The sequence below is a fragment of the Neolamprologus multifasciatus genome, chromosome 5, assembly GCF_963576455.1.
Source record: "Neolamprologus multifasciatus chromosome 5, fNeoMul1.2, whole genome shotgun sequence".
Taxonomy (NCBI): domain Eukaryota; kingdom Metazoa; phylum Chordata; class Actinopteri; order Cichliformes; family Cichlidae; genus Neolamprologus; species Neolamprologus multifasciatus.
In genome coordinates, this window is record NC_140443.1 from 24,073,020 (window position 1) to 24,100,742 (window position 27,723).

At 38.8% G+C, this 27,723-nt stretch overlaps 1 protein-coding gene across 1 annotated transcript; it reads left to right on the top strand.

Moving 5' to 3' along the window:
- Nucleotides 1–516: 516 nt before the first annotated feature.
- mdfi (MyoD family inhibitor) lies at nt 517–27,723 on the top strand. Its single transcript, XM_085159127.1, has 5 exons — nt 517–1,005; nt 2,135–2,324; nt 14,581–14,724; nt 23,143–23,496; nt 23,963–27,723. The coding sequence occupies exons 2-5, from the start codon at nt 2,174–2,176 to the stop codon at nt 24,214–24,216; spliced, it is 903 nt and encodes a 300-aa protein (XP_085015253.1). The 5' UTR covers nt 517–1,005; nt 2,135–2,173; the 3' UTR covers nt 24,217–27,723.

Sequence of the window (27,723 nt, forward strand, 5' to 3'; positions counted from 1 at the left end):
AAGGAAAAACAAAGGTTTAGTCAGATTGTGTCAAAGCGCTATACATGGACTTGGCATCTTACCAAACACTAGTAATTAAAAAACGCAATAAGTTACTATCACTGCTAAATTATATTTTTGTTTTTAAAACAGCAGCTAATGAATATTTTCCTGCATATACGGGACTTTTATTGACTTTTATTAAGAATACAAAACAACAGTGACTCCACAGCAAACTAGAGAATGTCATACAGTGGCCTGTTTTATGTTTGATACATTAAAATGTTATAGAGACAATAAAGTAACTGTAAACATACTGTATTGTGTAAGTGTTTTTGAGCATAAATGTTAACTGTATTGCTGCAATTTGGCAAAAACGATTATCTTTACAGACTATTATTAGTGCCAAAACATATTTCTGGGCTCATAATTCCTGATGAAAGCTTGCCTTAGTTAGTCCTGCGTCTGGTTCGGGTTTTGGGGGTAATTATATGACAGTGCAGCTCAGCCCAACTACTTTCTAGCCTGGAGGAAGCACAATCACTGCTGACTGTAGTTTCCTGTCCAACAGCAGGAGCAGAAGTCTGAGTCAAGTAGGATATAGAAGGAGTCAGGAGGCGAAACGGGTTGCACGGAGCGGGTACTCAATTGAAGATTGTAAATAAGTTTGGTAAGGTGGTGCAGAAACGCAGTAGAAAGCGAGGAAACCTGCAGCGCAGACAAAGAGATTTCAGCCTTGCAGCGTTAAACCTCCCAACATCTGGTTTGGAGGACGGGGCGAGCAGGAGTGAGAAAGTTTAGAGGCGGAGAGAGAATTATCTCCGCTGGCGAAAATGCTCTGAATTTGGAGTTTAGTTTACCTGCATGAGCCATAGACAGACTTGGTGGTCGTGTGAAGTGACAAGAGTTTGGGGGGGGGGGGAGATTGGATTGGAAAGGTCTCAGAGGGCTTGAAGTCCACCTGGAGCGACCAGAAAATGAATTAGTTCAAAGGCCCAGTTGCAAAGAGTTCCAGCCAGAAAGAAGGTAAGAAGTTTTTTCCTGCGGTGTTATTGTTGTCAAAGTAAGTTGCATTTCGATTTTTCAGCCGCACTAAGGCAGGCAGAGAAATTATCCTCACGCTGGAGCGGAGCTTGGTCTGAGCATGCAGAGACTCGTGTCGAGAAAGCGCAGGGCAGATATGCAGTGAAGATAAACAGAGCACGTTATTAGCTATCACTCATATTTGCGTTCACGTTCAATATTTCAGTCTGAATTTCTTATGAAAAATGACACTTTATTATTGTTATTAAAAGCTCGCTACAAATAAACATGTTTCAGCTAACTCTTGGTGAGCGTGCGCTGCAGTGACTTTTCTCTTTTCCCGAAACTTTTTCAAACTTTGTAGCCATGCCGTTTAAAACACTGAGAAACTCACCCGTGGGGGTGGGTGGTTGATGGTGAAGCTTACCAAACTCTGCTTCTTCGAACTTTTTTTTTCGCTCTAAAACTTGGCAAAGGTGGTCAAAACTTTTTGGGAGGCAGCGAGTGCGGAGCGAGCGAGCTACGGGAGCGCGCAAACAGCTGCCCAGCTGAGTTAGTTTGGCAGGAAAAGCGCGTGCCCAAACTGGCACGTGAGGTATACACTGAACTTCCCGATAATGATTTATAAAACTTGCTCCGATGGTCGAGGGCTCTCAAAAACACGTCTTTTACTTTAAACAAGGAGCAAGTGTAAGCAGTAAGTGCGGTGTTATTGGTTTCCAAGATTTGTATACATGTAGTATGATAATTTGTATTTGTAAAATACAAATTATGTATGTTTTCATGAATAAGTTATTTGACTTATACGACTTTTTTTGTTCTTGACCTTTTCCTGTCTCTCTACCTCACGTTGCAGTGTTGAAGTGGCTTACAGTGTTATATATAAATAAATACTTGTTACTGTCAAAGCATACTTTGAAGACGTTATTTAAAGCAGGCTGTTATTAGACGTTTCCTTTGTAAACACGCACTGCTTCCTGTGGTGAGGATCCTGCCAAAAGGCGCTGATGGTGGTTCAGCAGTACCTGTACTCTGTTAGCTTCTTGCTCATATCAAAAAGACAACGAGAAATCTTCCATATGACTCATCTCTATGAAATTCTTTTTTGGGCTATCTCGTCTCCCTGCTTCAGGCTCAGTCACCTCCTCCCTAAAGAGCCAGGCCTACGCCCATGGATGAGGAGAGGAGTGCCGCTGCCATTTCGCGAGAGCCACTTGACGATGGAGACCCCGGTTTGCCAGCTCCACAACCAAGTTCGCAAACAAGCTCAAACGCAGAGAGAGAAAACAGCTGTCCGAGCCCACAGCCCTGCCCTGGTGATGGTAAGAAAGAGGTTGTTGGGAAAAAAACAAAAGAGAAAAAAAGAAACACAAACATACTCCATGCGTGCCACGAAGGCCCAGTGTTTACAATAACCAATGTTGTCATCTTTGTGGAGGCGGTGTTTGAAAGTAGTGAACAACTGAGTTAGTTATTAAAGAGATTAGTCATTTGGTATGAAAACAATGGAGCAGCACGATTATTTGAGAGTGAAGACCTCACCATTTACTTTCATGCATGTGAAGCTTGTTATGTTAGTAGGTCATCCAGAGTGTGTTTGACTGTACAGTAGAGCTATTGTAATACAGTTTTCTGAAAACAACATTAGAATGGATTTGTTCACCCCAGCGAAAGTGTAATATAGATTGATGTGAGTTCTCTAAAGTGGAAAAGTCTTGAGTCACTGTGGTGTTTAAAAGTTTGAGACTGAGTAATTAATAATCTCTAATAGTAGACTCAGGAGGGGGATACACTGTAGGAACTCACACTTTATCCCGGGAAAACCATTGTGTGTTTTTGCTGGATGTTACTGAGATTTATAAGGTCAAAAACCTTCTTAATGACACAACTGTTGTGTAGTCAGGTAATTGCTGAGACTGGTCCATGTAGGGGCCGTGCTCTTGGGTGATCTGAGTGGTCAGGACTGATTCAGCGCTATGGAACACTTAAATGGCACAATTAGGCTCCTGGGAATTTGGGAATGAACCTGTGTCCCTTTGGCTTTGAGAGATCGGTCATGCTCAGAGGTAACTGACTCAGAGGCGGGGAGAGGAAGATGTGGACTCAGCTTCGGGCTGTTTTCATGTGAATGACTCATGCAGAATGAGCCAAAATTACTTCAGTCTCCTCAAGCTTCAATGGGAAAACAACAGCACAGAGTGTACGTAGATCAGAGCGCAGGTTCTATGGGGTAATTAGGTTAGGTGTGGTTAACAGTTAGGGTAGTGTGCAGAGATTTAAGTGCCTTGTGGCCATGGGAACCAGCCATAAAAATGCTTAATAGTTGATGAAAATTTTTTATTTCCTTTTATTTTTTCTGTCTATTTTTTGTAATACAAGTCCAGACACAACTCTTATCATTACTGTGTTTAACATCAACACACACATCTCCGTTCAATGCTACATTGTGGTTAACCATGACTATAAGTACAGCATCATTTTTAATGATAACTCTTGGAGAGTTTGAGAGTTATTAAATTGAAGGTTTGTGCCCAAACATGTTCTCCTGGCTGTGCTGACTTTACCTCTGTTTGTCAGGAAGGCAGCACAAAGTGTAAATGATCCTTCTTCTGCTAAAGTTAAGCTTCCTTTGGCTGTCTGGTCTGTGTGTTTGAGCAGGTTTAAGTTATATAGGTTCAGGTTACTGCTGAGAGTAACAAGGTCCTCCTTTTAGCTCTGTTGGACCTCTACCTATCCCTTTGCATCAAGATTGGGCTGCTTTGCAACACCACAACAGAAACATGGGGCGGTTGCACACATGCGCTGTATCCTTGAGCCTTTCTAGACATTACTCAACAGAGTTGCATGTGAGAAAGTAAATGTCTGAAGCGGATGATTGGACATCAAACCGTTTTTAACCTTCCAGCATTCCATTTCAAAGACCGTGGGAATTTACAGTGAGCGAGTAGATGTCCTGTGACCTGTCCGCTGGATGCTCTTTTAAGAAAGCTCCCTTGACTAAACAAAACAAAGAATTTCCAGAAGTAAGACTGTCTCATGCAGTCAATCTTCTATTGTATGTTACATGCAGGAGTAGACAATTTTCCAGAGATCGTGTGCAAAATCAGCCATGTATATTTTTAATTTAGGCTTCAAAGAAAGATTTGACCACTGGTCCATAATTAGAATGGGGGTAACAGCTTCTAGGATGGCATCCTCTGTTCCTGGGAAAAGTACTTAACCAGCATAACTGATGACGTGAGTTTTAGTCTCTTTACCTTTTTTTTTTGCCTGTCCCGTTTGGTTCTTTAGCTGTCAGAATTGTTGTCTGAAGGCCAACAAAGATACCCAATGGTATCTTTGTCTCTTTACCTGCTCCTTACTAGCCTAAAAATTGTACTGAGTTGACTGCTTTGCATATTTTTCTCAGATGTGCCAGTATCAGATGTGTTTTTTGGCAATGTTTTTTGCTGCTTTAGCTAGGTAGGAAGCTAGCTTTGTTGTCTTCTGAGCACCAATTAGCATTGATTTAAAGGTGCTGCGATGCATTGATTTCTGAACGCTTTTACCAAGTTATGCAGATAAGACCCTTCACAGTTAAAAAAAAAGCAATAATTAAATTGAGAACAATTGATGCTTTGCCACAATATTTAGCACTCCAGTCTTCCCATATTAAAATAGTCTGATTTTCTGAAGCTGAATGAAGCTCTGCTCAGTCATCACTTGTCCATAAACTTGCATTATGTGCGTGTTAAAAGACATGTTCTTCTTGTTGTTGTGAGTAAGGCTCTCACAACATGAAGATGCAGTGAAGGAGCCTTTTCTTACCACATCTGAGTCTTTCTAACCACTAGGAGTTCTTGCACTCTATTTTTTCTTCCTTTCTTCTGTAATCTTTACCCGATTCTCTGCCATTGTTTTCTTGGTTCTTTCTCTTTGTTCCCTGCCTGCATGAAGGATGAACTGCACCCTTTTTTTATAGTGAAATTACAGTGAAATTTATAGTGAAATTTTAACAAATGTTATTTGAGATTTCAAATAGCTATCAGCGTCTTAAGATGCTGGAATTTACAGTTTAAGATGACTTCCATTGTTTTTCCAGCATTGATGGAAACAATGGAAAGTAATTTCAATCAGCTGTAGTTAGTTAATGTTTGACGTTATGACCAAGCAAAATGAAAATCTTGGCATTTATTTTGCTGCATTGATCTCTGTGGGACAGAGTTTAAGCTCACTCAAGATTGGTGAATGGGTATAAGAGAAAAATAACTTGTGTGGGTTTTTTTTATGTTGAAAAGCAAAATAAGAAAACACCACTGCTTACCTTATTGTGTCATTCTCATATAAACAGCAGAATATCGTAGTTCTAACCTTATTCTACTCTGGCAGTTGCTTTGAATTTTGACATTCAGGATTTCAAAGTGTGAGGTACTTCTTGTGTCAGCCTGTGAGTTGTCATAGAGCATATTACAGCAAACAGATTAGAGTTTTACTAAAATGATTTACTGTTTCTTTTTCTGTATTTTATATTTTTAGTTTGTTAGGTAACATGATTGATAAAATTCTCATTTAACTGAATGTTTACTATGGATCAACATCCAGCAAGTGGCTACCCTTTGCATAAAGACAGGAACAAGAGTGTAACAGCTAGCCTGACTCTGTCCAGACATGACAAACGTGCAGTCCCAGCAATTTGCAAATGAACTGAAGACTGAAGTATTAAATCGTGCCTGTTGTTGACTGTTGCTACACGTAATAACAAGCCACTGCTTCATTTATTAATTTATTTCTTGGGGGGTCGGGTGCCTGCAGATACATTTTTTGTCAACATCTGCACATCAAAAAAGCTTGATGAAAGCAAGCAAGTGTCCACCTTCTACATCCTATGCCTCTTCAGCCTTTGTGTGATCAGCCTGGTGCTCTCTTCTATAAAATGCACCTTCTAAGTCACAGTCTAACCTGTTTCTACCTATTATTTCATCTCTCTCTCTATCTCATACACTAACTCATTCTCTTTGCCCGCGTGTGTAGATGCTGCTATTTTCCTGCTTGTCCTTTTTTAGTCCTTGAGGTTTTTTGAGGCTTGTGTCTAATTTGGTTTCTCACAGAGATTGAAATAAACTCAGAGCAGTTTGAGGCATTTTTATGGCGTTTTTGACCAACAAAAATGAGCGTGCTTTATTTTACTTTACTACCTCACAAACATTTGAGAATGGCTCATTGCTGCTGCTCTGGTGGCCTGCGCTCTTTCTGTTTCTCACACTAATGATTTGCTATAGCACTTTCTTTAAATCGTAATCATTCCTGTTGTACAGATAATGCCATCGTGGTATGAGATCACAAATGACAAATTTGAACAAGGGGCTTATATTGTGTGTATGTATATATATATATATATATATATATATATATATATAAAATGATGCTTGTTTGGTAAGTAATGGTATTGTTTATAGTTAAATAGATATTAAAGCAGTTTATGCTTGAAGTCAGGTCTCCTCCGTGATTGAAAAGTCACTACCACACAGTGAGCACACAGTGTCCTCAGTTATCACTATTCCTCTCTCAGGTTTTTTCACATTTCTCTATTTGCCTCCATCATGAACTCTGTGCTGAAGGACGTCTCACTTGTTAAAATGCATCTGGGGGAGAGATGAGTTGTCAGACGACTAATAATCAAGGATACACAGGTATATTCTTTGTGTGTTATTACCCATTATCCAAGAAAGAGTCATGGGTAAAAACACATGACCCCTGCTTACACGTGACAAAAAAAAGATCTACAGAAATTTTCTTTCTATCTTTATTTAAGGCAATTGGCTTTGTAACTTTCTTACCTTCTCTGTTTGTTTGTGCGTTAGTTTAAGAAAAAATCTAATCGTATTGTAGTAAGCTGTCACATTGCACAGTGGTGTGAACTAAAAGTAGGCTTAAATTTTAAAAGTTCTCATGAAGACTGTTATGCTTATATGGCATCTGGGATCATAAAATGTCGAAATAGTTGGGCTGTAACAAAGCAATTTCTAATGCAGCTGTGCCAGACGTCATATTTAATGACATCACTTTGAAATGACAGCTCCAAAGCAGGGATTTTGTTGGATTTTATAAAATGCCTGTTGTCTCAACTCCCCTCTCCTCGTGTTTCTCCCTCTCCCCCTCCACTTGGATCTCTACTAAGATGATACAAATTTTTGCCAATTCAGATTTTTTTCCTACGAACTTTTACCTGTCAACACATACAAACAAAAATAGAATTTTCTTCAATGCAAAATATTGTTTTCATAATAAAAAAAGAAATGATCAAAGTTTGCAATTTTCCCCCAATTGTGGTAAGTTACAGCTGCAGTAAGTCTCACTTGGAACTGCTGAAGTAGAAATAATTAACTGAAAATTAGCTGCTGTACAGCAATCTTTACCTGATTTATATAACAAAACAAATCTTAGTTACTCCCATCATTTTCCAGTGTGTTCATAAGTTTGGTCAATGTCTGATTAAGATTTTTGTTTCTAACATTTCCATGATGGTCCCCCAACAGTCCCCAACATTTTCGTCTTCACTTAAAGCGAAGAGTTTCCATGCTAACAACATGTTAGCGTATGCCTGTGAGTGTCTGTGCGACTGTTGGCTCATGCTGCCGCATCTGACTTGACCGGTAACTCACTCATAATCTGACATGAAGCTGACAGGGTGGTCACTATTCAAGGCTCATAACGCTCAAAATCGTCCAGTTTTGATATCTGGCTGATCAATCAGTACCTCTGTAATAAATACAGTTACAGTAAATATATGAAAGCAATAAGAGGAAAGTGTTACTGTACACTATTATAAAGACCTAAAAAAAATAAAAAAAATAAAATAAAAACTGTTTTAAACAATGTTTTTCTAATGTCAAATCTTAGTGAATTTTGGATACATTACTCTGTTCATGATACTAAGACTGAAACACAGTGTCCTTGTTTTACATCAGGTGTGTTTACATTCTAATACAAATAGAGTTCTGTTAGCTGCTTTGCTAACAGACACAGCCGTGTAGCATCTGTTAGCAAAGAGCCAGTATTTTCTCACGAACCAGAAGAATCCCACAGACGGAGTGGCACAATTAAATTCCCCTTAAGCCTGTTCATTTTTTGTCTTTAATGAGCTTACACTACTCCATTCTCTCACAGCAAGCATAATCTCTGATTTTCGACTTATTCTGTGAGTGTATGCTTATGTCAGTGTCAGTTTCTTGGTGTGGGATTTTCCCATTGGCTAGAATTGCAGTTTAAACATTGCTTCTTCTTTCCTTTTAATTTGTGTGTGTGTGTGTGTGTGTGTGTGTGTGTGTGTGTATTTACTGAGGGAGAGTGATTAAGACTACAACAATTCACCTATACTGTAGATCTGTGTTCTTGTCTTTATATTTTACTCCATCTTGGTCAGCACCCCACTGATAGTGTGTGTGTTTTCAATCAGTTCCAGTCATTACTGCTGCTCAGATAACTGCTCGGCTGCTCTTCGGCATGTCTTCTTCTATGCTATTTTCTCTGCTAGTGGGCCTGAATGAAGTGTTTTAAAATGCTGTATGAACACAGGAACACAACTGCAACACTCATTTGTGTCAATATTGTCACAAAATATTAAAAAGGAAGTCGTTTACAAATGTATTTTTTTGTTTTATGAACACAAATATTTCAAAACATCCAAATAATATTTCTATAAAAGAAGGAAAATTAGTGCAAAAAATAGTCAGTGGTGGGGATATTTTGACTTTATTAAACAGCTTTAGTTTTTAGAGTTTTAGCTGTCATCACACAGTGAAGGTTTTGCTTTATTTCAGCACACGTTTGTTTGTTTCTTTCTGTCAGTAAATGTACAAAAGTTTAAATAAAGCTTTCACAGAAAGTTTTTGCATCCATTTAAGACTTCAATATTTCATGCTGCACACTCATCCTAAACTTGACTCTTTTTATTTATTTTCTGAGTTGCACTCACAGTACTTTACTGACAAAACATTTTGAATATTTAATTCATGCACTAAAACTAAGAGACTAACTTATACTATTCACACAATTTTAAGACCCTTGACCTATACTTATTGCACCTTTGGTAGCTATTACAGCCTTGAGTCTTCTTTGGCATTATCCTTTAAGCTTGCTGCTACTTCTCTTTTCAAGGCTCCTTAATGTTTAGATAGGGAAAGCTTGCCCACACCCTTTTTTAGGTCTCTTCTTAGATACTCTACTGTGGCCAGGTTAGGACACTCTAGGCCTTTTGCAGAATCACTCATATGTTTTGTAGTAGCATGCTTCAGGTCTTTGTCTTGTTGAAAAGTAGCTTTTGCCTCAGTCTGATACAAAATAAGATAACCTTTGTTGCATTGTAGAGAGTTGTTACATAAGGTATGAAAGATTTCCTGTATCTGCCCCTGTGGGGATGGAGCTGCTAGAAAAATAGCTACAATCCTGGAGTCATGACCACACCGAAAAGGTTTTCAACTCAGGATTTTTTCTCTATCTATATTAACCTCCCAGTTCCTGATACTGCAATCACCACATTTTACTGTGCAGATGGTATTAATGAAGTGATGCCAAGTATCTGTTTTGTGCATGGTTTAATTTATGTCTCATCAGACCAGAGTTCTTGGTCTAAATGTGGTTAAAATGTCAAACTCCCAGCATGCTGTCATGTGCCTGCTAGTGAGTAACCGCTTCTGTCAGACCTTTGCTGTTGGAGTACTGCGCCGTGTTCTTCTCTAAGGTTCTGCCAACTCCAGAAAAAGACCACAGTGTTTGTTTGAGCCTGCCTGACCAAGGCTGCCCATCCCCAGTAACTTTGGTCAGATTATAGAAGACTGTTAAACTCATCCTGTTGGTGGTTCTCATTTTTTAACCTCGTGGCTTGGTTTTCACTCTGACACACCATCAACAGTGAGCCCTGATACTCATAGCTGTGTGTGTAGATTATTTTAATTAAGCACTGGATTCAAGTCAAGTTGTAGAAGCATCTCAAAGACAGTTGATTATTGTAGGATACACCAGGTGTTTATCAACGATTTTGGTCTCTTGCTGAAAATGAATTAACAAAACATTTCAAATTTGTTCTTGTTTTGTCTTTGTGGGTTTACATGGCTGAATAAATGAATGTAATCCATTTTAAAAAGGCGTCTGGAATATAGCATAACATGGAAACCTTGAAAGTGTCTGAAAACATTCCAGGCACACTGTCTTTGCCACAGGGATGTATAAGCCTAAGAGAACTCCTTTTGCATACACATTAGACATTTGCGTTTTTAAAGATGTCATAGTGGAGCTGTAGAAACGGTGTTGAGATAGTTTGAAAGGAAGCAGGTAAACTCAGCTCAGCCGTCTGTTCTCTATAAACCAACACACTCCATCCCCAGGAGGAACAGCAGGAAATGCTTCCCTTCAGGTAATTCAGGATATGTCACATCATTTTCAAGTTCATGTAAATAGTGTCTGTGTGTGTTGTGTTTATGCTAATCATTACCCTATGGGATCCATATGTTTTTGGTTTAATGGTTAACTGTTTGTTTACAAGGAGACTAAAATTCCTCTGAATCGCCCCTTCAGGGCCACCGACACGTGTAGTTTGTAGTTTGTACACGTGTACAAACTACAAACCCACATGAACTCGCAAATACAGAAATATACACAGGTATATAGTCAAGCTTTCACAAACAAATACCCACAAGTGTAAACACATAGTCGTATCTCCTCACCGGCTCTTGATTGGTCGGGTCTGATTTTAATTAGAGGCTCATCTTTCACGGTTCTGAGAACTGGCTCTGAGGTCGAGCGGTTAGGTGTTTTGATCCTTATGCCAACGCAAAATTGGTTGATGGCCTGCTTGGATGGCACTGAGGGTTTGTGGGAATGTGTTTCGATCCAACAATCGTGGGTTCGAACATTTACAAAGGGAACGCTTTGACTAGCTAAGTCAAAAGTCCCATACACTTTTAACCCTTGCTACCCCACAGTCAAAAAACAAAGACAAACTGTAGTGAAGGATTCAAGAGTACATAAGATCATATGATCAAACAGCTTGGGGTGCTCCCTTTTTCTGACGTGCCCTGCTTCAGAGTTCAAACCCAATATTGTTTTAAAGTTGATCATTAACAATAACGATTGGAATTTATTTTGATAAAAGTTTGAACGATAGCATCAGCAAACTCTTTATTTTTCAAAAAATTATATTTATTAACCATAGTTTCATATTCACACTGCTTGTGTGTGTACGAATGGAGCCTATCCCACTTTTATTGTTTTTTTGTTTTTGTTTTTAAGCCATTATGGGGGTTTTCCAACAGTGTCTGCGGTATTCTGTAGACCTTTGCTGCAAAGTTGTTTTGGTTTTAGCAAATTCTGTATTTCAATTGGATTCTTACTGGGGACTCAAATAAGACTGACTTTTCATTTTCAGAAGGGTTTTTTTTCTGTGCTTTGTGTGACTGTGGTAATTGGCCCCTAAAGCAATTTCCAAAGAATGAGGAAAAACGAGAAACACAATGACTTGAACTGATAAATGCCCTTATTAAAAAATAAACTATAATACTGATCTCAATATTTTTAAAAACTTGCCAGCTGTCTAAAGTTATCAGACTCAGTTGTTGCCTACCAGCATATGGTGTCTTATTATTTTTTTTTACAATCCATTCTCAAACATTTTAAAATTGATACCAGTTGTGTAGAACAATAGATGATTATATGTTACTGGCAATTTTAAGTGATAGCGTTATCATTGATTATAGGAATATGAAACACAATGTTCAATGACTTTATGATTAGCCTCCTGAAGTTACACATACTGTTTTTTTATTTGCTTCTAATTTACTATTTACTGAGTTTCAGCACTGAGTGTTATTTAAGGTATTTGATAAATATATAAAGGTGGGTTATTGCATGCATAGTACATAGACATGTACTGCTTGCCAGTGATACATGTCGACTAAAACACACAGTTACCTCTAAATCAGACATTTGGTGTCAGGACAGCTGTTCTAACTAGTGGTTTTTATATCTGAGCAGACTGATTGAGTCTAATGGACAAAATATGGGTCTTGGAAAAATCGCTTCCACATGGCAGAGATAAAAGTATGTGTGATGAGAGTGAGTGTGAGATGCAGGAAGGTATTATTGGAGCGTACGGTAAGTGTTTTAAGTGTGTTTGTATGGGTGTGAGTTTTGTGTACGGCTATCAAATAGAAGAGAAAAGCAGGAAGTATTTCCCGTCTCCTCAGCTCCTGTTCACATGGTCTCCCACACAAAAATACCCACACATACAAAACGCCCTTGAGAGACACAAATATATACATATGCACAGGTATACAAACACACGCAAACCTTTGCAAGCAAATCACCCAAGGCTTAAAACACTAGGCCTTTTCATCAAGGTTAGTTCAAGTAACATATTTTCAAGCTGCATGCTAAAGAGCCCAATGGCCTCAGGGCAAAGCGTCTAAAAACTACATAGGAATGGCGCGAGGAACACAACAAAGAGCCCAAATACTGATGTTCCCCAGATCCCAGTCCCATCAACATCCACGGGTTGCAGAACAGGCCGCTGAGGCCACAACCCACAGGACCCAAAGGATCTGCTGCCAATGTCCTGAAAGTGCCAGCCACCACAGGACATTTCATGGTTTTAAAGTTGTGGCTGATCAATAGGTTTGCCATTGCAACATTTCCAAAAGACTAATCACCAACAGATCAATGTAAAAAATAAATAAATAAATAAATTCTAACATAAAATAAATCATAATACTTTTGACGGCCTCTTTTTCATCGTGTATATTATATGGACTTAGTTTTATTTTTGTCAGATGTGACAGACAGTGCTCATAGTGATCAAGCTATATAGATGTCTGTAGTTAATATTACAATTTATATATTTTAAAGTTTAGTAGCTTTAAACGTGGAATTAGAATGATTATTGCAGAAAGTTTTTCTTTTATATAAAATTTTTAAAAACTATTTAAGAAAAATAACAGTCGGATATTTTATCTGACCGACAATGCAGAACCCCCAAAAACTGTGTTAACAGTTATAAATAATAGGACTGAAAGACAAATTAGTGTGTGTGAAATCCAAAAGACATTTGACCTTAAGATTGTCATTAAAATGCAATTATTGTGCAACTCTACAACATTTTTTCAAATGAATAAACATATTTATTCAAGTTGTGAAATCCTATCATGTTTTTTTCATATGTTTAGGTGGAACAGCTAACAGTATCGTAGCCTAGACCTAAATTTAATCATGCATGTTACTAGAAATGACATCTTAAGAAATGCAAATGTCATTGCTTCTTAGTTTAGTAATTACATTTACTGTCATGTGCATTGATTTGTATGTTGATTTTTTTTAATTTAGCTAAATCACTCAATGTTTTGCTTGCTGCCATTTATGACGTCACCTTGATAACTATATCTTCTCTCCTTCTCGTCCTACTGCACAGCTATCAGTAAATTGCAGCATATATTGGAAAAACCTATCTCACGACCATCTATGTATACTCTAAAAAAATTACACAGCTCTTGCTAAAAATTATTTTTTTGTTTGTTTGGGTTGTCTTTCTTGTTTTGTATAATTACTCTCAGTTTGCTTAAAGCCTGTGGCTTGCTTATTTATTTGAATATTACATTTATACGGCCTTTACTGGACAGACTGTATAAAAGTTCAGCCATAAAAATGAGAATGGATCCATAGAATTATGCCAGAAATGCACAGGAATGTATCTGCGTCAAAAGGGAATGTGAACCCGAGAGGCTGGGGACAGGAAAGAGAGGACAGATAGAGGAGTGAGGGAGAGTGGATAGAGTAAATAAACAGAGCCGGAAAGTGTTGAGTCCATGCACAGGACGTGGTTTGGTTTGTATGTGTGTATGTGTATGTGTGTGTTTATCAAGCCCAGCTGGCTCCCATTTGCCCAGGAATGAGTCTTCACCTCTCAGAGGCCTGCCTTGCTTTGAAGACCTCTGTGTTTTGTGTGTGTGTGGTGTGCATATGAGTGCATGTGTGTGTTTGTATAATAACAGCTTCATTAGAGGACTGCATGGTACCTTTGAACATATAAAACACCCAGACATGTATTTACTGCATATATATTGTGTGCATGCACTCTTATGTGTTCAACAGACACTGGCTTGCAAAAAGAGACATGCACACACATATAGACCCACAAAGATTTCAGGTTTCACAAGCATACACATGGACCCCTAAACAGTCACAAGGGTTTGGATTTAACTACTTCCAGATGCAAGTTTAGGACAGAGAGAGCACACACCAACACATAGACAAAATCTTTTGCTTTGTTGAAGTCAGCAGAACTACTCTGTTAAAATTAATTAGGTGCTGGTGGATGGGAAATGACAACAGAGTAGGCAAGTTTACCACAAGTGGGGAAACAGCTTGCTGGTTATTTTTGATAAAAGGAAACAAAACTGGGAATCTGTTCAAGCATAAACATTCATACATTCATAAAAGTCCACCCAGCTACTCAGCACATAACATACAGTAAATATAAAACACTGAGATCTGTTTTTAGACGTTTTCTTTAACTTGTTCGTGTGTGTGTCTGTGTACCTGTGTGTTTTGCAGATGTGGGCCACACCTACACTGAGCCCCTCATATTGAGGTTAAATGGCACCCCAGAACGGTTGCAAGGCGATGATGGCGACAACTGCCTCTCCGGCACCAGCAATCCAGATTTGGCGCTTACAGCACCTTACAAGAGTATCACATGTGAGTAAAGCACCCTCACAAACACACATGCATACACATTCACACATCGGGACACACTCGCACACTTGAGAGACCAGTGAGACTTTTTTTCCATTACTGATCACTGGTTTGATGAGTCACATTGTCCTGACCTTTAACAAACACATTTGCACACCCTCAAGAAATAGGTCAGGTAATCATACACGCAGACAGAAATATCTACATCCACATCTGTCAGCTAAGTAGGTTAGCTTTCTGATTTTTTTTTTTTCCCAATACAACCAAGTGTGCACCCAAGTCTGAACACTCAAAATGAAACACCTTTTGCTCTTTTCTTTCACTTTCCTACATTTTAATCCTTCCCAAGGTTTGTTAGAATATCACCGTAATAAAAATAGTGGCATGCCAGCAACTTTTCTTAAGCTAGTTTTTCTTCTTCTTCTTTTTTTAGGTTTTTATTATTATTAATATTCAACTTTGAGTTAGTCAAAACAAGATGAGTCAAATGACTTAGATTTCATGGAATTCTGTAATCACCTGCTCTGTAGCCCCAGCTATCACCATCTTTGTTTGTTTTTTTTAAAGGCCTAAAAAGCAAGGAGGGAATTTGATCCACATGGTCAAATCCACATGTTTAGTAGCATCTTGTGAATTGTAATGTAGCTACACTGCATTACGAACAAGCCCTGCATCTGGTTTGCTCAAAAGGGGATTATAATAAACAAAATGAAAATCATGTTTTGTTACAGATGATGTTAAACACAATAAACGTTTCAAGAAAGTGTTTACAAAGGTCATAAATCAAGTTAGCAGCAAACTAATTTTCTCAAAGACATCTATGCAGTAAGACTTATTCTTCCAAACAGAAGAGACTCCTGCTACTGGCCATTAGAAAGAGGGCAAGTACATCTGCATTAGCCCAAGTTTTTGGTAGCAGAAGCTGACTTAATCTTTCATATTCCCTCTATAGGTACAGCTTATTTGTTGCCTCACCCCACTAAACTTATCCATGATGCACAGAGTAGGCCCATGGCATAGAGATCATTATATAGTGAAGGTGGATATTGGAAATTACACTGTTCTAGCAGCAATTCAAATACATTATAAAAGCACATATATTACTATAGTACATAACAAGCTAAATATATATACACAAAATTAAAAGGTAATGTGACGGAGTATGTTTTCTTACCACCTCAGTGTCATATAAATTTATTTCCCCCCCCCCCAACTTAATGCATCTCTTCACTTTTCACTTAAATTCTAAGCTGGTGGATTGATTTAAATTTCTTTTTCTTTATTTTTTTATTTGTCTTGTCACAATAGTCTGCACTAATAACTTAAAATTGCTTGCAATGATTGTTGTGGTGTGTGTGCGTGATACACACAATGATAGGGAATGATCAGATAATGTCATGCTGCTTGCTATGCTGGTTTGAGAGAGACAACAAATGCAAGATGGCATGCAAAGACCCTTCTTTAACAACTATCCTGATCTCGCCCAAGGCATCAAAACGATCCTGGCAATGACTCATCTCTTTTGTTGTATTTTGAGGAAACATAACCAGTCTCACTGTGCTACAGGTCGCATTTCTTCATGAATCACACTTAAGTTTTGAGATGAGTCACCTGAGCCTGTCTGAGTTATTATATATATATTATATATGAGATTAAAAGAAGCCGGTGTTTTGGCTTCTTTGGATTTATAACTTGGTCAACAAACACACATTTAAGAGTAGGTGCAACTGCATGCAAAGTTAATGAAATGTGGCAATTAGAGACAAATTCACATCTGGCATTCTTCCACCATTTATCCATTTGCTTGCTCGAGCTGTCATCCTCACCGTCTTTAGTTTAGGCTTGTGGGACAGAATTTAAGTTGGAGGGTACATAAAATTGAAATATTAAACAAAATAAATATTCTCATATTCCTATATCAGTTCTCATCCAGGAAAATAGATTTAACAACATAACATACTGTTTGGGATTATGGTAGATTTGAATCATTTTCAAAAAAGTCAGTGTGATTTATTTGTCTGTTTTATTATTGCTGCAACGCGAATCCAGATTTCAGTTTTAATGTCTTTGATGCTGCTGTTTAATTTGACCTGTGAAACAGGTCTACTGATGCCAGTAACATTTTTCACTGCTGTAAAATAAAAAAGCTATTTGGCAATAGCACTGAAGAAAGAAAATTGCTAGAGGAGAGGTTATTGTGTTTGCTTTATTTAACCTCTCCAGCTGTCCAGTCATCACATTCTACACTGGGTGTATGCACAGCCCTCAGTATCAATTTGCTCATTTGCTGGTGACTAGTAGCACAACACCTAACAATTCTCTATACAAAGTCACACAGTTAGCACCAAAACCCATTTTCCTCCCTCCTATTACTAGTCTAGTGATTTTCTGTCTGCACAAAGGAGCTGCTTTTACTTTCCATGCTGTGCAGTAGCTCAAACTCTCTGTGTCAAAGCCAAAGATTGCACAATTTTGCTGTCATTACCAAATGGCATTTATTTTTATTGCCTTTACTCTGTTTTGAAATTACAACATTCTCGGCTTAACTTCTAAACTATTTCTAATATGTTATATGTTATTAGGTCAAATTTCACAGTAAAAACACCCCCAAACGTACCTAAAAAGCATGAGTCTCAATTCATCTAAAGAAAAGAATGGTGATGAGTGAAAGCGTGATGAATGAAAGGAGGAATTTGGGGGTGAGAAGGTGGGGGTTGAGCATAGTCAGAAAGCTCTGAGCGCATTTCCTGGAATCCAGGGCCAATATTTGTGACAAACATGAACACAATGCTGTCTCATCCTACTTTTCTAACTATATAAAGAGTATTTCAGATTTCAGGCAGGAAACCTATAAGTAGGTTAACAGAGTTTGTTTTGTACTGAGTAGGTGTGTGAATGTCTGCTGTCTTGGACTATTTTTTGCCTCTACCTGTCCTGTCTGCTGTGTGCGTCTATTTTCAGACCTGAACTGGAAGCCTTAGAAGTTTGTCTGCCTTTTCCTGTCTCTTTCCTTCTGCTTTATTTGCCAGTAAAAACCGTGAAACCCACCAGCTCCATTTGCTGCACAGAGTGAGTTATGTAACTATAGTGGGCTTAAACAAATCTGCTTCCATGGACTCGTCCTTATTGCCTTCATCCATAGCTTTCTCCATTTAAAACACAATGACCACAAAGGAAACAATACTAGTTTCTAAACTTTATCCCTCACTCAGGTGAATACTGACAGCTTATGTCTGCTTGTCTGCATAATTATACGTCTGAGGGCCTCTATCAGTATGAATGCAGTTTAAATATGGTCTGCAAACAGTCAATCAATCATCTGTGTATCTGGCTTCATAATGAGCATGTAGACCTCATAAAGTAGCTGTGACTCAGGTCTGTGGTGAGATCATGGCTGTGTGACATCTGCGTATATGTGTGCGTGTGCATCAGTGTTTGGGAGCGACGGCGTGAAGAAACAGAAGCATAAACAGAAAAATCCACAGCTCGTATGTTCTGTCTCCCGGTGATGACATCACAGTTTCATAATGTGTCTGGCCCTGGGCAAGCCGGCTGAGAACAAAGTGCCAAGAGATCTGCAGACATATCTGAGTGTGTTATGGTTTAAGTGGAACAGACACACACACACACGGACACACACGTTCCCAAGCTCCCTCAGACACACACTTCAGTCAGTGATGTCATGAAACACCACTGTCTTTGACGTCACGGTCACAGCAGGACACACGTGTTCACAGCTGTTCCTGCTTACACTCACTGGTACTGGAAACAATAAAAAGCCAGGCTTTGGTTTCAAAGGCTTTGAAACCAAAGCCTGGCTTTGGTTTCAAATTCAGACCTAGCCTCCTTCTTGAATTTGTGATTTGCACACTGTGTTGTCTGTTGAAAAACACACAAATGAGTCAAATGTTGCAACAATATAAAAAAGTGTTGTTGTTTTTTATATGAGTAAAGTTCCTGCATGTCAGAGGTGTTATTTTGTTCTTTTTTTGTTTCCAAATGTCATATTTCACCTTTCAGTGCAAAAAGCGCAATATAGAACTGTACTTGGCAAGTTGCAAGTCAGACTTTGTTGTTGTTGTTTTTTGTGGTATTGAAAAGCTTCTGCAAAAATGTGCAGACACAAAGTCAACTTGTAATCATTTAGCTTTTTGAGAGATTGTTTTGATCTTGCGCTGGCTTTCCTAAATACTTCGAGGTGTAGAGCGTTTTAATTAGTTGCCACAGTGTGCGTTTTGTGAAAATTGCACCCCGTAATTCAGCAGCTTGTACAACCACCGCCACCAGCAATAACTTGAAGTAATCATTTTCTGTGTGACTACCAGTGTCTCACATTGTTGTGGAGGAATTTTGGACACTCTTTACAACGTTGCTACAGTTCAGTGAGATTTCCGGGCATTCATTTATGCACAGCTCTCTTGGGTTTAAGCCTGGACTTTGACGAGGCAATTGCAACACCTTGATTCTTTTCTTTTTCAGCCATTTTGCTGTAGTTTTGTTGACGTGCTTGGGATCATTGTCCTGCTACATGACCCAATTTAAGCCAAGCTTTAGCTTTCTGAAATTTGACCTCACATTTGACTCTACATTATTTTGATAAACAGACGATTTTATGGTCAACTCAATGAGTCAAAATGTCCAGATCCTGTGGCTGCAGAACAGCCCAAATCATAACCCCTCCACCACCGTGCTTGACGGGTGATGTGAGGTGATTACACTGATATGCTGTGTTTGGTTTTCACCAAATGTGGTGCTGTGCATTATGGCCAAACATTTTCACTTTGGTTTTTCTCTGCCCTTGAATCTTCTTTTACCCTGACAACCTTTTAATACAAACCAAACTTGTTCAGTCTTCTTCTAATTGCACTGTCATTGACTTCAACAGCTGCCAAAACTTTCAGAGAGGCGCTCACTTTTTGCAGATGATCACTAAGCACACGGTTGCTACTTACACTCTTAATCTCTTCATATATTCCTAATAGTAAGAGTGTACTTAGTTTTTCACATGATTTCATAGAATGCTTTGTTTTTCAAATGATTGTAAGAAGTTAAGCAAACCAGAATCCTCCATTTGATAGCTTAGCTAGCACTTACAGTAAGAAGTAATTGGTTGCTTGCAAAAGTATATTTTCAGAATTGTTTTTTCAACACTGGTTTTAACATAACTGCAAGAAATCTTTAAATCTGTCTCTTGCAGAAATTTGGTTTCTGTGATGCTGTGTTCAAATCTAATTTTATGAATAGTAGCAACAACACTATAAGAAATCCATCAAAGTTTTCAGGCTTATCCACACTAATTTAAACAGCCATACTTATAGTAACAGGGACAACGCCTCAGAATGGTTTGTACAGTATATTCCAGTTATGGGTGAATTTAGTGACAATATTTTAAAACTGCATGGAAACAATGATAAAATGATACGTTTCAAGATTCTTAAGAACAAATATTTTTTTATTTAAAATGACAGCAGTTTGAACCTTGTGGCCAGAGCTGAGTCACACTTTTATCCTGCACACACCTCATGTTGAGTCACCAGTCTTGTGCCTCTGACTGAACTCTGCTCTCACATTACTTTTCACCATAGTGAGTGGTTGCAACTAAACAAGCCTCATTAACACTGTAATGCTGGTTACAGCTCTGTATAGCAGCCAAAAATGTGGGGAAGTCTCATTGAAAACTGTTTTAAATAGCACTTTACAACACTCGCTTATCATTTTCCAATTCTCACAGTTTTAGTACTTTGCACTTATTGGCCAGCTTTTTAAAACAATCAAACTATGAAGGAAAAAAACTCAGAAGGGAGGGAATATGGGAGCTGGGGGACATTACATGCACTTCTTTTTCAAATGCACAGACACAGATGATGAGAAACTGATTTGTTTCCATGTATGTTATGCAGTACAGATCATTCTGAATTTTCATAATTAACTGCATACATATAGATGTTTACTGGGGAAAAACCTGAAGCAATCCAAATTTACTGTTTTCATTTAGAATATAAAGTTAAACATTTACAGTTATCAGAAAATACTCTGACATCTAGATTACTCTGCTAAGCTTGTTGGCTTAATAGTGCACAAAAGCTTGCATATAGATTTAGGAGTCAGGAGGCTCATCCTGCATGCATCTTTTCTTCACGTGCTGTTAAGGCTGTATTCAGGTTAAGTATTTAGTTTGATGAGAAATGTTATAGTTTTACAGGACACAGTGGGACAGAGCAGCTAGAACAGAGACAGACAGAATTCACAGTCGCTCCGTTGACTCATTCCAGCAAAGGATAAGTAGAGAGAGAGCAACTCTCTGCTCTAGACGGGAGGTGTGTAAGTACAGGGTAGCTGAGAACCGCCAGGAGAGGAGGAAGAGGTGGAGGGTGTGTAAATGGCAGCGTGCTGCTGCATTCATCCGAGGGTGACTCATACTCGGCACCGATAGACCTGCGCATGCACATATCATACTAGAGGTTGCAGGACCCCCAGTGGCCAACGCGGCTGTGTACATGCCATACATGCACACACTGTGGTTTCCCAGTCTCATCATGTTAATCCCGCAATCATTTGGCTCTTTATTTGCTGTTATTTTTAACCAGCTCCCAGCTCCCTCTAAAGCTGAATCATTGTGTTTATGTGTCACACCCATGCATCCTCCTGGTCCAAAAATGTACAAGCAGCGACCTATTTTATTTTCACTTCATCTTTCTAACTAACTTTCTTGATCACAGACAAAGAGACCTTGTTTCTTTTCTGTGTGTGTTCATGAGTGCGTGTTCACACGTGTTCTTGTATGCATATATGTGTGTATGAGCCTAACCTCAAGCTTTGTTTGGAGACAGTCCTCACTCCACGTCCCCCTCTCTGCCTGCCCGTCTGCCAAATCCACCTATGTACTTTGTTCGCACAGGCACACTCACGCACCACAAACTCACAGGACATATGATTTTCTCAGAAACTAAAGAGGAAAGTGAAAAACTGTGCACAGTACCGCTACAGTTTGACTAACCCCCTTCTTCGCTTTCCAACATAAATTCTGCTAGGGTCAGAGTGTTACAATAGAGTATTGTGCAAAAAGGCTAAAAGTGAGTGACAATACGCAGAGAGTGAAAGGGAGAAAGGGTGAACACAGAGGGCAGTACGAATTTCTCACACAAAAGGGAAAAGAGGAAAAAAAAAAGAGAATAACATGGAAGACTTTTGACATACTTTAGAGAAGAAAGTATGGCTTCCTCATACTGGCCCTGCACATGCGATCATGTCAACAGACTTGTGCACGTACATATTCACATACTCTGGCCCTGCAGTCTGCCAAACATCTGGAGCAAAGTTATAAAAACGCTGAATGAAAGAATCTTTAATAACACAGATTGGTTTTGTGACCACAGCCACCAGCCAATCATAACATGCCTAGTTGGGTTATCTGTCTCTGAGTGCTTATCGAACACACAGTTCCCATGTTCCAGCCATGTCTCATAGTTACAGATGACTCTGTTTGCCTGTGTGTGTGTGTGTTAGATTTTTCTTTGGTCTTTTACGCCACATTCATTCTTACCACACCTTTTCACTGCACATGGTTTTAGGTAAGGAAGAAATGTAGAGCTATATCTATAGAATCGTATTAAATACTAACATGATTTATTCTTTTTTTAAACAGGCTTCCATAATCTCATTGTCAGAGTATGTGTGCTTGCTTTGGCAGTAAAACTGAGCTTTTCTGCACCTCTACTTTCTAGCTAAATTGTTAATACTCCATAACACTTGGTAGTAAAATATACAAATTACTGAGCAAAATTTAACACTTGTGAATAATGCTTGAGCGTTTTAGGTACAGTATATCTTGGAACAAAAGTATGTTTGCAGAAAATATCACATGCTGAAGTTTTGGAGGTGTTTCTACCTAGAGACAAACTCCTCTCTTTGTCCCTCAAACTCTCCATTCTTTCTTTCTAGTTGTGAAAGAGTCTAGACAAGTAAGTTCAGGGTTCAGCTCAGTAAATACATAGTGCTTCCCATGAGCAGTTTCCTTTAGGGTGGACTCTGTAATTGGACTCAATTTCCCGAAACCTCCCGCTCAATGACACCGCATCTGCCCGGACATTAAGACAAGTTTCAGAGCTTCACACAGAGAAGGTTCATTACACACAAAAGACTCCTCACAACCAACAAATAACATAAATAGTTCCATCCTGTTTGTATAAATGCTGTAAAAATTTTATGTATTTTTTTCTAAAGTTTTTAGATTTGATCCTTGTTAGGTGAAGTATGAAATGAAGATCAATGTTTCTTTGTCCAGCCAAATGATTGAGCACATAAAATCATAAGTACAGCAACACTGATCTTTACTGAACTGCACTGATTTAAAATGATATTCCTTTAAAATAAAGTTTATGTGAGCCTGCTGTTAATGGATCTACTTTTGTTAATCCCTAGCTCAACCGGCAGCCAGATCCACGCCCATCCACCACACCCAGCCATGTCGGTCACAGCCCAGCAGCCAGATACGCAGTGAAGCCAAGAACCATGCACACACACGCTCCCCTCACACGCACTGTCCAAATCACACGCACACACCTCACACGCATGTACTCCAGTCCAACGGGGTCAGGAATCCTAAACTGGGCTCCCTACCGAGAGGCGGTTCATCCACCTCCTCATCTTCTTCAGCGGGACCCAAACACACCAAGAAATTGCAGTCCAACCCTTCCATCAACTCACAGAGCAGCAAGAGAAGCAAGAGCAGCTCCAAGAGCAACAGCTCCCAGATTCCCACAGAGGCACAGGACGGTGAGATACCGATGCTGACACAGAGACTGGAGCAGGAGGAGAGGGAGGGAGTGATAGCAAAGTTCACTTTTGCTTTGTTTTTTCCCCCAATTGGCTGTTCATAATAGAAGAGCAGACTTGTGTTTTCCCCTAGCATATTTTCTCTGTGGCAATACATTTTAACTTAAAAAAGTCATCAAAAAAGGTAATTGATTGAGTTCAATACTTCTCACCTATTATAATCTGTAATGTAAATTGCATGTATAAATGTTAACCTGCTGCATATGGCAACTGAAAATGGATTAATCAAAATCGAAAGGAGAACGAACTTCAGGCTGGAAAATGTCAGAATTTGTTAACCTTGTCACTCCTTTAATAACTCCCAATCGGCAGTCCTCCATTAAGATCCAGGTTTATCGCACATCACTTCGGTTTTTGAAGTTGGCTTAGCTGACGAAACTCTTTCTGTGTGTCTCTTTCCCTCCAGACTGCTGTGTTCACTGTATTTTGGCGTGTCTCTTTTGTGAGTTTCTAACCCTGTGCAACATTATGCTGGACTGTGCCACATGCGGCTCCTGTGTGGGAGAGGACTCGTGTTTCTGCTGCTGCTGCATCACCGAGGAATGTGGCGACTGTGACCTGCCCTGTGATATGGACTGTGGGATCATCGACGCCTGCTGTGAGTCTGCAGACTGCCTGGAGATCTGCATGGAGTGCTGCAGCCTTTGCTTCTCTTCCTGAGGCCCTTAGCCAACGCAACATATCTGCTATGCATTTTTACAAAGCCCAGGAGCAAGTTCGAGCAGCGTCTTGTCAGATATAAAAAGTGCTACACCCAGTCGCTGTTCCCTGGACATTGCGGTTCATACTGTATTGGCTGGTCTTGTAGGCTCCGCAAAATGTCCAATGTTTCCTACAGGCGAAAGATTGTGACCTAATGCTGAAATCGGTCACCGGTGATTTATTCTTTCCTCTACTGATCACGCAATGACACAGTAGACTTCACTTCGTTGTCTTTGCTGTTGGCTCATTGCTACACAGCTGGGAGAATGGTATGGACTGAATTGTAGTTGTGGTCTATGAGCGTATGCCCGGCTATGCAGACTCTGGACCCTCATGGAACAAGCCATTATTACAATGGAGCCCCTTGTGCCGTCTGAATGACTGGAGTTCTCCAAGCATGAAAAATGACCTCTAAAGGCAAATGAGAAAATGGCTCAATTTAACCGGATTTTAGTGTTTCTGTAGATAAGAGCAGCAGCATAATGGGAAAATGGATGCTCAGATCTCAGTAGAAACGCAGTCTGTCCTTCTGTCCTTTCCAAGGTTAAAGTCTGGTAGTTTGATTGCGTACATTGGCCTTTGTGACACACACACACAGTCAAACGTTGAATCCAGCCCTGTCTTTGTCCTTGTTACATTGTACAAAACAGAGAAAACATAAATGGTGGCTTGTGGCAATATTAGTGACTTTTTTTTGTTAATATGCATCTTTCTCTGACTGACCTATTGTGAAAAGAGATCATCATGAGATTGTTGTGCTTCAGCCTAGATTTGAGTCCTGTTAAATCAGTACTGTACGGAACAGACATCACAGAGCGAATGGTTGATAGCATTTGCAGTAGAGTCTTTTTTTTAATATGTGAAAATTCATTTAATATTTTGCATCTTGTTTACTTTTACATTTTATTTTAGGGGCTTTGACTGTATTCAATGAATTCTCGCTCATCTGGTGAAGGACTGGAAGGCATCATCTGCTTTTTAATACGTTTCATTTTTCCTCCGTCATTCATGCTATGTGAACAAATGGCCTCGGCTTAGCTTAAGGCCTGAATTTTCAAGTAGTTTCTTTGCCTTTACCAAATCTCTATTAATCCTTGTTTTGTAGATTTTAGTTAAGATATTTGCATCTCTCCTCTAATGTGAAAATCACATTTCTGTGTTATCGGGTTTTGCTGGGCTCTCTGTAAGGCAGACATTGCTCAACATCTAATTTAATTCCTTGAGTGAAAATCTCAAGACATTATGCTAAGTTAGATCCATGTGCTCGTAGTATGAATGGTACACTCTTGATAGCAGGCCTGCACTCTCGTACGCTCCGGCGCATACCTTCTTCAACTCAATACCTCTTGAGATGTCATCTAGATCTGTTGTGCATTTTATAATTACTTGATACAAATCTCTCTTTTCTCTGATGAAATACTGTTTGAGAAATCCTTTATTTTAATAGTTTACTGTTACTGGAACTGAGTTTCTTGACCTATAATTACATGTAAATAGAAGTGCTAATGTGGCTGTGTTTGATTAAACCCTATTTTAAGGGTTGCAATCTCACACTGATGATGAAAACACATTACAGTTTAAATCAACTTCCTGACACCAAAGTAAAAAATTCTGAAGCCAGCAAATATTACTCAAGAAGAGTTGCCTGATTTTGACATCAGTGTTCAGCAGACTAAATTTTCAGTGACATTGTGAAGAAGGGCTGAAATGTTTTAACTCCTTACCCCTTAAAACCTTACTAGTAGTAATCTTTGAAGCTCTTTTCTTAACTGAGCGGCTTCTCTCATATTTCAGGTCTGCTTGTAGAACAAGAGGACTGCGTTCGCATCATATCGTGGTGAGGGTGGTCTCTGCCTGTGTAGCTACCCTTGGAAAAACCCAGAAACTATTCTAATGGTCATCAAACTACGTCTTTATTGATATATACTAAGGTGTCAAAACTTGTCATTAAGGGTACATGGGAGGTCTTTAAATGTTGCTTTTATACTGTTCAAGCAGTACATATGCTTTTTATGATGAAGATTTTTGTTGTTCCATGGCAGAAAATGGGGGCATATATGACAACTAAAACAAAACAAAAAAATCTTTAATAGCATCAGCAGCCATCCAGAATTGCAGAATTAGAATTAGAGAATTAGAGATGCAATTGGTGCATCTCTAATTAATATCTGACTGGACATATCATTCAAATTTAGGGACATTCTGATTAACTGACGCAAAGAGCCCTGGAAAACATGCCATTATTAAAGTACGGAGAGGTTTATGAAGGGAGAACTAATTATCCAAGGATATAGCATGTATAGAAGTGATAACAATATTATTTCTTTATATTTACAAAATATTCCAAGTGGATATTCATATAATGGTGCTTCATCTAAGGATCTACTTCTGTGTCACCAGACTAAACCAAATATCTCTGGTGTGTGCAAGGTTAACATTTCCTTAACAACACTGGTTCATTAACAATGGAGAATAAATAATAAAAAATAGTTTTGTACCACTGGAATAGATTTCATTTATGTGCCTGCATTGCTACAGAGTCAACAAATATAATAGTAACACCAGAGACTATTGTTAAAAGTGAAGGGCTATTCTACGTAGAGCCTAGCCAGTATGAGATTTTAAAGCTCGATATTGATATTTCGTGACGTAAAAAGCTGATATTCTGATATATCGGCCCATATCGTTTTTTCTTCCATGCACACAAAACAGGATTTCCTTTACATCTGTTATATGTAGCTATTTATTCGCTCGTTTACGATTTTCCCGACTCTGCTGGTTGTTGTGTTTGTTCCAAACGTGTTGCAAACACATAAGTTGCAGAGTGCCCTCAAGTGGACATCGTCAACACCCATGATTTAAGGGTGTTTCTCCCATGTCTTGTTTAGTTTTTTTTAATTATCATTTATCAACTGCTATAAATGACAACAGCCATAGGTTAGCAAATCACTATTACTGGCAAGTAATATCCATTCTGCCAGTTAGTTTACCTTACTATCATGCAATCTACTTGGCTAAGATGTGTAAAATTATGAATACGTAGTTTCATGTTTCCTACCATCAAATTTTATGCCTTGAACAAAGACAACCCATTTGAAATGCTTTTTCTAATCATTTATGGTTTGTCAAAATCCCAGACTATAAGTTTCAAGGCTCTTAGCACTCTGCTGCAGTTTCTCCCTGAGCTCAGACTCCAGTGTAAAGCAGGCAATCTTTTAGGCCTTTAAAACCAGGATTAATTCAGTGTGGGAAACTCACTGAACTTGCTTGTTGCGTTTAACTTATTTTATGTAACTTAAATTCTCCAACAAAGGCTTTTTTACTCTGTTAACATTTGACACTATCTTGTGAGTTCTACATTTTTCCAAAAGTAGCTTCATCTAAGCTTTTCAGAAGATAAAACATAATTGTGAACTATAAACGCTCAGGAAGAAGGTGCAGCTTGTTTGAATCCAGGTTGTACTA